Here is a 9,663-nt window from a genome sequence, read left to right as displayed (position 1 = left end):
AAAAAAAAAAAAAACTGAACCTTGAGTTCAAGTGCCAGTATTGGCGCAAAAAAAAAAAAAAAAAAGACTCTTAGCTCTAATTAACAAAAAGAGTACTGGCCTTAAGCAAAAAGCTCAGGGACAGAGCCTAGGCTCTGAGTTTAATCCCCATGACATGCACACAGTATACTATGTGATGTCTGATATATGAATTTATATATATATATACATACACATATACGCACACACACACATATATATTTATATACATATAGATGTATGTGTATATGTGTGTGTGTTTTAAGACCCTCAAATTCTGAGTGCTCATCAACAAAGGACAGACATCCCAACAAAGATACACAGTTTCTGTCAGAAGCAGCCCCTTGTTCATCCTAAGATCTAGGGCTGTCCACAGCTACAGAATTGATGAAAATGATAAAGCAGAGCACTCAGAATTTGTTTTAAGGCCCCCAGATTCTGAGTGCTCTAGTTTGTCATTTGCATCCTGAATTCCAATACACTCTGCAGTTTTCTAAGAAGTTGGGAGTGGGAGGAGGCAGAATCAGTTCTGTCGCTGTCAACAGTGAGAGGGGAGGAGATAGCCCTAGAGGCTAGGATGAATCTCGGTTGGGATGTCTGTCCTTGGGTTAATGAGTAGAGCACTCAGAGTTTGGGGGTCTTTGGAGCTGGGAAGGTGGCTCAGTGGTAGGGTGCCTGCCTTGTATGCATGAGGCCCTGGGGTCGATTCCTCAACACCACATAAGCAGAAAAAGCTGGAAGTGGCGCTGTGGCTCAAGTGGTGGAGCGCTAGCCTTGAGGTGAAAAGCTGAGGAACAGCGCTCAGGCCCAGAGTTCAGGTCCCATGATGGGAAAAAAAAAAAGAAAAAAGAATTTGGGGGCTTAAAAACACACACATATATATACACACACACGCATGTATGATCTGAGCAGGGAGAGGGAGACAACTGGGCCACACAAGGCTGAGGAGGAATCTGAGCTGGGCACTCCTGTATATGTATATTATATATATATATATATAAAATGTATATATAAATACATATATATGTATCAATACATATATCAAACATCACATAGTACACTGTGTGCATACATAGATATATATGTATATATAAACATATATACTATATATATATATCCTATACTATACATACTATATCTATATCTAATAAATAAGGCAGGCAGCAGGCGCCAGTGGTTCATGCCTGTAATCCTAGTTACTAAGGAGGCTGAGAATTGAGGATCCTGGTTTGAAGCCAGCCTGGGCAGGAAAGTCTTTGAGACTCTTACCTCCAGTTAATCACCAGAAAACAAAGTGTCACTGTGGCTCAAAATGTTCGCACATTAGCCTTGAACAAAAAAGCTCATAGACATTGCCCAGGCCATGAGTTCAAGTGCCACAGCTGACAAATAAGCCAGGCATCGAAAGACATGCTCCATGATATATGTATAATCTAAATCTTGATCTCACTGAGTTCAGCAGAGTAGACTAGTGGAGGATGAAGGTATGAGCGTTAAAGTTTCAGTTAGGAAGGAATAAGTTCTGAGGATCTGTTGTACAACACATGCCTAGAGTTAATGTGTACTTGAAAATTGCTGAGAAATTAGCTCTTAGTGGTCTCACCCCAAAAAAAGTGTGGTGAGGAATATGTTCATTAGCTTTATTTGTTCACAATCTATACACACATCAAACATCACATTGTATATTGTAAACATGCATTATTCCTTAGATCAGAGCACTTCCTAGCAAGGGCAAGGTCTTAAGTTTAATAAACAGTTTCATCAAAAAATAATAGAAATGATAATGAATTTTTGTGTCGGAACCACAGTTCATTTACACATTGTGGTGTGTGTGTGTGTGTGTGTGTGTGTTTGGTATTAGAACTTGAATTGAGGGCCTCATGTCTTCCTCATCTTATATTGCTTGAGCCACATTCCAATCTGGCATTTTGCAGGTTAATGTTAACACAACCAAAAGTAGTGATATTCAGAGTGAAAAAGTTTGGTTAAAGGCATTGTATGTAATAGGTGACATAGGGGCTTGATATTCATGATAGATGTTAATTGCCATTGACAATTCTAAAATACATAATTGTTAGGCAGCTCACTGAGGAATGTACTATAACATACTTATAGGTCCCTTCATAAATATTCTCTTTCTTTGTTATATTTAATACACTTTAACTTTCAGGCTATAGTAACCGTGTTTCTATTTTATAAAATATTTTCTAACCAAGCACCTGTGGCTTACGCCTGAAATCCTAACTACTCAGGAGGCTGAGATCTGAGGATCGCAGTTCAAAGCCAGCCTGGGCAGAAAAGTCCGTGAGACTCTTATCTCCAATAAACCACCAGGAAACCAGAAGTGGGACTGTGGCTCAAGTGGTAGAGCACTAGCCTTGAGCTGATGAGCTGAGGGACAGCACCCAGGCCCAAAGTTTAAGCCCCATGACCAACCAAAATATGTATATTTTTTTCCTCCTATAAAACTTTATTCATAGTGAGAGCATGATTTCCTCTGTAATAGAATGCTTGGTCCAAATTCACTAATAAGGTTTCTAATATTGCTTGGCATTGGTAGCTCATGCCTGTAATCCTAGCTACTCAGGAGTCTGAGATCTGAGGATCACTATTCAAAGCCAGCCTGAGCAGGGAAGTTCTTGAGACTCTTATCTCCAATTAACCACCAGAAAACCCGGAGTGGTGCTATGGTTCAAGTGGCACTGGCCTTGAGCTGAAAAGCTCAGGGACAGCACCCAGGCCCAGAGTTCAAACCCCACGACTGACAAAAAAAAAAAAAAAAAGATTTCTAATATGGCCAGGTGCTGGTGGTTTATGCCTATAATCTCAGCTCATCACAAGGTTGAAATCTAAAGATTGTTGTTGGAAGCCAGCCCAGGTAAGAAAGTCTGTGAGAGTCTTATCTCCAATTATCCTCCAGAAAACCAGAAGTAGAGCTATGTCTCAAAGTGGCACAGAGCCAGCCTTGAGAAAAAAGCTCAGGGACAGTGCCCGAGCCCTGAGTTCAAGCACCAAGACTGACAAAAAAAAAAAATTACTATCCATGAATTTTTCTTTCTTTTTTTTGTCGGTCATGGGGCTTGAATTCTGGGCCTGGGCGCTGTCCCTCAGCTCTTCAGCTCAAGGTGAGCGCTCTACCACTTGAGCTACAGCACCACTTCCGGTTTTCTGGTGGTTTACTGGAGATAGGAGTCTCACAGTCTCTCCTGACCGGGCTGGCTTTGAACCGCGATCCTCAGATCTCAGCCTCCTGAGTAGCTAGGATTATAGCCATAATGCATAAAGCACCAGCACCTGGGAAAATTTTTTTTCCCAGGTTTGGGGCTTGAACTGAGGGCCTGGTGCTGTACCTGAGCTTTTGTACATAAGACTGGCATTCTACCACTTTGTGCCATAGTGCCACTTCAACTTTACTGGTGGATAAGTGGACATAAGAGTCTCACGAACTTTCCTGCCCAGGCTGGCTTTGAACCATAATTGTCAGATCTCAGCTTCCTGAGTAGCTGAAAGTGTGAATCTTGATCAAGGCATTACTCCAGTGCTGAAGTTCCCGCTCCTGCAGGCAGCCTTCCTAGCATGAATTTTCTGATGTCTACTGAGATTTGGCTTCTGGTAGAAAGCTTTGCCACATTCATTACATCCATAGGGTTTTTCTCCTGTGTGGGTCCTCCAATGTTTATTGAGGCATGACTTCTGGCTGAAGCATTTCCCACATTCTTTGCAACGATGAGGTCTTTCTCCTGTGTGCACCTTTCGATGGACACTGAGGTAAGATTTCTCACCAAATGACTTCCCACACTCGCCACACACAAAGGGTCTCTCTCTTGTATGCGTTCTCTGATGCTCTGTGCGGTGGGACTTTTGGGTGAAAGCTTTCCCGCAGAAGAAGCATTCAAAGGGCCTCACCCCAGTGTGGATTCTCTGATGTTTGATGAGAGTTGACTTGTGGGAAAAGGCTTTCCCACACTCAGTGCATCCATAGGGCTTCTCCCCTGTGTGGCTTCTCTGATGTCTAATGAATTCAGACTTGTAGCAGAAGCCTTTCCCACACTCACCACAGACGTGAGGTTTCTCTGTCGGAGGAACCCTTTTCTGTTTGTACACAGCACAACTGGTGGTTCCTGCTGGTTTATACAGAAGTGCTGAGCTGTGGCTGAAAGCTTCCCCACGGGGACTGCAGTATGTTTCTCTGCTACAACTTCTAGAGTTGATTGTTCCCTGTAACAACTTCCTGGACCCATAACACTCCTCTTGTTTGTTTGCATAGTTTCTCTGAAAACCAGTCAGACTTTGAGTTGAAGAATGATCAGGGTTTAGTAGTGCGATTTTCCCACTCTTATTGCCTTTCAGTTTTTTCCCCCTGGACAGTGTTTTCTTGCTGATGCATGCTGTTTGTCTCAAAAGGTTGTCTTGCTGCCTTTTCCTCTGGATGTTAACTTTCCAGATTTTTTCTGGAAAAGTACAAATGAAGCATCTCGTGAATCTTTAAACTTAGTATGGTTTGGAATAAAGCTACCTAAAAATACCCTCAAGTTGGGGCTGGGAAGGTGGTTTAGTGGTAGAGTGTTTGCCTTGCATGTATGAGGCCCTGGGTTCGATTCCTCAGCACCACATAAGTAGAAAAGGCCAGAAGTGGCACTGTGGCTCAAGTGGCAGAGCGCTAGCCTTGAGCTGAAGTGCTGAGGGACAGTGCCCAGGCCCAGAGTTCAAGTTCCATGAATGACACACAGACAAAAAAAATACCCTCAAGTTTAAGGGAGATACAGGATTTGAATAGAGTATATGAACCATGACCAAAGGCAAAATTCAAAAGTGTTCTTTGTGTACAGATGATGGAGCAGTAGCTCAAAGGGAATGTATTAGAGTCAAGCTGTAATCCTAGCTACTCAGGAAGCTGATATCTGAGGATTGGGGTTTGAAGCCAGCCCAGGCAGGAAAGCCCATGAGATTCATATCCAATTTAACACCCAAGGAAGTGGCGCTGTAGCTCAAGTGGTAGAGCGCTCGCCTTGAGCTGAAGAGCTGAGGGACAGCGCCCAGGCCCAGAGTTCAAGCCCCACGACCGACAAAAAAAAAAAAAAAAAAATTGATCTACTCCAATTTAACACCCAAAAGTGGAGTTTTTTGTGTTTTTGTGTTTGTTTTTAACACCACAGAAGTGGAGCTGTGGCCTAAAGTGGTAGAGTGCTAGCTTTGAGTAAAAGAGCTCGGGGACAGAGCTGAGGTTTTGAGTTCAAGCCCCATGACTGACAAAACAGGGAATGTATTAGATTATTGGTTTGTACAGAAAATAATGTAAGATTATCTAAAGCCAGGCACCAGGGGCTCACACTGTAATCCTAGGTACTCTGGAGGCTGTGATCTGAGATCACAGTTTGAAGGCAGCCCAGGCAAGAAAGTCTGTGATTCTTATGTCCAATTAAAGACTGAAAAGCCAGAAGTGGAGGTATAGTTCAAGTGGTAGAATGTTAGCTTTGACCTGAAAAACCTAAGGGACAATGACCAGGCCCTGAGTTCCAGTCCCAATATCAGTACAAAAAAAAGAAGGAAAAAAAAGATGAGTTAACATCAGTGAGCAGAAGTTTGCAAACTTGTTCTTAACTGGCTCCAAACTAAGTATTTTAGGTTTTTTTTTTTTAAGGTCCTAACAGTTATTCAACTTTCCCAATGTAGAATGAAAAGCCAGACAATATAGAACTAAAAGAATATGGCTAAAAGCCTGGCGCCGGTGGCTCATGCATGTAATCCTAGCTACTCAGGAGGCTGAGATCTGAGGATTGCGGTTCAAAGCCAGCCTGGGCAGAAAAGTCCGTGAAACTCCTATCTCCAATAAGCCACCAGGAAACCAGAAGTGGGACTGTGGCTCAAGTGGTAGAGTGCTTGCCTTGAGCTGAAGAGCTGAGGGACAGCGCTCAGGCCCAGAGTTCAAGTCCCATGACCAACCAAATTAATTAATTAATTAAAATAAAATAATATGGCTAAGTTCTAATTAAGCTGCATTCACTGCATAGTCAGTCTTCCTATGCTTATGTCTCCTGTTTAGCTCGGATTACATGAGTAATCCCACCATGACTGACTTGGTTGAGATTAAGTCTTACTTTTTTTTTTTTCTGTTTGTTGGTCATGGGGCTTGAACTCTGGGCCTGGGCCCTGTCCCTCAGCTCTTCAGCTCAAGGCTAGCGCTCTACCACTTGAGCTACAGCACGATTTCCAGCTTTTACTGCTTATGTGGTGCTGAGGAATCGAACCCAGGGCCTCATGCATGCAAGGCAAGCACTCTACCACTGAGCCATCTTCCCAGCCCCCTTTTACTAACTTTTTACCTAGCTTCCCTTCAAACTACCATCCTTCTGATCTCTGCAACAACAGTAGCTGGAATTACAAGTGTGAGTTGGGCATGGTGTTATATTCCTGTAATCCCAAATACCTAGGAGGCATAAGAAGGATAATCAAGGTCAGAGGAAGACTAGGCCAAAACTTTAGACTATCTCTGAAATACAAACTAAAAGCAAGAAAAACTAGCATATTAACTGAGTGGTAAGAACCAGGCCTATGGTGCAATCCTCAGACTGCCCAAAAGGAAGAAAGGATAGGGAGAAAACCTCCACACAAGAATGGCAGGTGAGCCGGGCGCCAGTGGCTCACGCCTGTAATCCTAGCTACTCAGGAGGCTGAGATCTGAGGATCACAGTTCAAAGCCAGCCTGGACAGGAAAGTCCATGAGACTCTTATCTCCAATAAACCACTAAATAACCGGAAGTGGCGCTGTGGCTCAAGTGGTAGAGGGCTCGCCTTGAGCTGAAGAGCTAAGGAATAGCGCCTAAGCCCAGAGTTCAGCCCCACGACTGACAAAAAATTAAAAAAAGAATGGCAGCTGAGATTTAAAATAGAGGTAGAAGGAAGATCTGGCTAGCTGTAGGGGTATTAGGGCACACAGAGTTTGAAAGGTCATCAAGAAGGATGAAGAACTCAGGAAAATATTCAGGCATTAAGAGCAGGACCCTAAACAAAACTTCAAAAGTGTCAGCCTCCCATGGTGCCCCTGCTGCTAGATTTGCCACACTTACCTGGCCACTGGCAGCTGGGGCATGCTGCCTCACAGATCCATGGTGCTTTTCTCTGTTCAAGCCTGAGGATCACATCTGGCTTGGTGCCTTTGTAACCTGTTCCAGGGAAAATGATCCAGCCTTGAATCAAGGTCCATAGCCTTGAAGCCTCGAAGGCAGCTGTTAGAACTCTACAGTAGATGCTGTATGTGCAAGGTGACTGCACACATCATCCCAATCCAATCCCAACTGCTAATCCAGGACCACTAAGACTCCAGGCTTGTGTCACTGGGGCAGCCCAGCAGAAGGCTTGGAAATGTGGTCTGTACCCAAGCTGCTGAGATTCACATGCTGGCTTTATTTTAAACTAGGTAAATGACTAGGTCTTGAACATAATGCCTGGGTACTGTCCCTTCAGCTTTTTTAGTCAGGGCTAGCATTCTATCCCTTTGAGCCACAGCTCTACTTCCAGCCTTTGTGGTGGTTCATTGGAGACAAGAGTCTCACATACTTTTCTGCTCAGGCTGGCTTTGAGTCAGGATCCTCAGATCTCAGCCTCCAGAGTAGCTAGGATGATAGGCATGAGCCACTGGTGCTTGTCTACTTCAGAGGTTTGAGCTGCTTCCTTTCATCTCAGTGACTGACAAAAGCCAAGGTGTTCCATGCAAAGCTGATGGGAAGTATGTGGCAAGGGTCTTCCTTACCCACTGAGATCAAGTTGCTGTATGTCTCCAACATCACATCACGGTACAGGGCCCTCTGAGCTGGAGTTAGCCGGTGCCACTCCTCATGGGTGAAGCCCACAACCACATCTTTGAATGACACGGGTTTCTGCAGAAGCTATGGGGGAAAAAAAGTGATGGCGAGGTGTTTTAATCTTAGGTGTTCTCATCCCAAGTGACATAGAAATGGAGACACCTGGCAGGCAATTAGGTGGATACAGGGCAATCTTTGGCAGAATCTAGAGAGACAGAGCTAAAGCTGTGTCAATCGTCAACACAGAACAGATTCCTTTGGCATGGAGGCAGGGTGAGCAGAGACCCATGGCACACTAACATGTAAGCCAGCACCAAAAGAGTTTAGCAAGGAGTCAAAGAATAGAACAATGTAGGAAGATGGAGACTGGACCAGATGGCAAATTGCATCTTAAACTGGCTGCAGGCAGCCTCTGGTTTAGGGCAAAGAGAACAAAAGCATGAGAAGTCAAGTATCAGATAAAGGTCAGATTGACCAAGATCAACTACCAGCTCAGTCACTGAGTTCAGGTTTTGGGTAAGCTGCTTTGCCACTTGTGCCTCAGTTACTTTATCTCTTTATGCCAAGCTCAGCCAACGCTTTAATCTTACTCATGGATCTCTGCATCTCTAGGATGACAAGTGCACAACATTGTGTCCAGACATTGTACTGGATACAAAATCCCCTAAATTCAGTTTGAGACAACACTGAGGGCCATTCAGCTGCACAGTGTATTATGTGGCATCAGCTCAGGCCTCTGTCCAACACCTTCCTGTGCCCAGTCCTGCCTCCTTCATTGTGTTTCTGAGTCTCCTTAATAAATCACTGTGGCTAGCCGCTGGTGGCTCATACCTGTAATCCTAGCTACTCAGAAGGCTGAGATGTGAGGATCTTGGCTCAAAGCCAGCCCGGGATGAAAAGTCCCCATGAGACCAAAAAACTAGAAGTGGTGCTGTGGCTCAAAGAGGTAGCACGCTAGCCTTGAGCAAAAGAGCTTGGAGGTAGCACCCTGAGTTCAAGCCCCACACACAACAACAAAAATCTGTGATAAACTGTATCTCTAAGTTTGTTCTAAGAACCCAACCTGTAACAAAGTGCATGTTCTTTGTTTTATTTACATATTTATGTAGTCCTGGGGCTTGAACTCTGGACCTGGGTGCCGTCCTCAAGGTTTTTTGCTCAAGGCTAGTGTTTTACTACTTGAGCAGCAGCTACACTTTCGGCTTTTGTGGTTAACTGCAGATAAGAGTCTCACAGACTTACCTGCCTGGGATTTCACACCTCAATCCTTAGTTCTTAGCATAGCACCCAGCAAAATGCATGTTCTTATAAAACATACATTGCTTTCTAGGCTAGTTTCCCTGAGAAGGGAAGCTGTGCTACTACTGAATGTCACACTCACCTGGTACTTGATCATCCTTTGCTGTTCTTTGGGGGAAAAGAGTTGAGACCTGTGAAAGTAGAAACTAGAAGGAAGAGGAAGGAGAAAGAACAAAAGAACAGCTGTGAAGGACCAGGCCTGAACTTGCAGGTTCCCCATGTAAATCTCACATAGAAATCTGTTTTACATCACTGTGTTAGAAGTAAAAATGCTACCATTTAACTCAAACCTTCTAAGAAATATAAGCTGTTTTGTGAATATAACTTGGGTTTGTTTTATTTTTCTGCAGTACTGGAGGTTTACTCAGAGCCTGGAGTATGGTAGGTAAGAATGCACTCAATTATTTTATTTCTTTTTTTTTTGGGGGGGGATCTGGCCATGGGGCCTGAACTATGGGCTTGGGTGCTGTCCCTCAGCTCTTCAGCTCAAGGCTAGCGCTCTACCACTTGAGCCACAGCGCCACTTCCGGCTTTTTTCTTTTTG

At 44.0% G+C, this 9,663-nt stretch overlaps 1 protein-coding gene across 1 annotated transcript in view; it reads right to left on the bottom strand.

Moving 5' to 3' along the window:
* Nucleotides 1–3,463: 3,463 nt before the first annotated feature.
* Znf793 (zinc finger protein 793) overlaps nucleotides 3,464–9,663 on the bottom strand; it is a 15,680-nt gene continuing 9,480 nt past the window's right edge. The window contains exons 2-5 of the mRNA XM_013026249.1: nucleotides 9,202–9,265; nucleotides 7,769–7,904; nucleotides 7,086–7,181; nucleotides 3,464–4,469 (exon numbers count right to left, since the gene is read on the bottom strand). Of these exons, the coding sequence (XP_012881703.1) occupies nucleotides 3,541–4,469; nucleotides 7,086–7,181; nucleotides 7,769–7,904; nucleotides 9,202–9,216 (1,176 nt within the window). The 5' untranslated portion in view covers nucleotides 9,217–9,265 and the 3' untranslated portion in view covers nucleotides 3,464–3,540. The remainder of the gene's footprint in view (nucleotides 4,470–7,085; nucleotides 7,182–7,768; nucleotides 7,905–9,201; nucleotides 9,266–9,663) is intronic.

The sequence above is a fragment of the Dipodomys ordii genome, unplaced genomic scaffold, assembly GCF_000151885.1.
Source record: "Dipodomys ordii isolate 6190 unplaced genomic scaffold, Dord_2.0 Scaffold92, whole genome shotgun sequence".
Taxonomy (NCBI): Eukaryota; Metazoa; Chordata; class Mammalia; order Rodentia; family Heteromyidae; genus Dipodomys; species Dipodomys ordii.
This window is presented reverse-complemented; position numbering and strand designations above follow the sequence as displayed.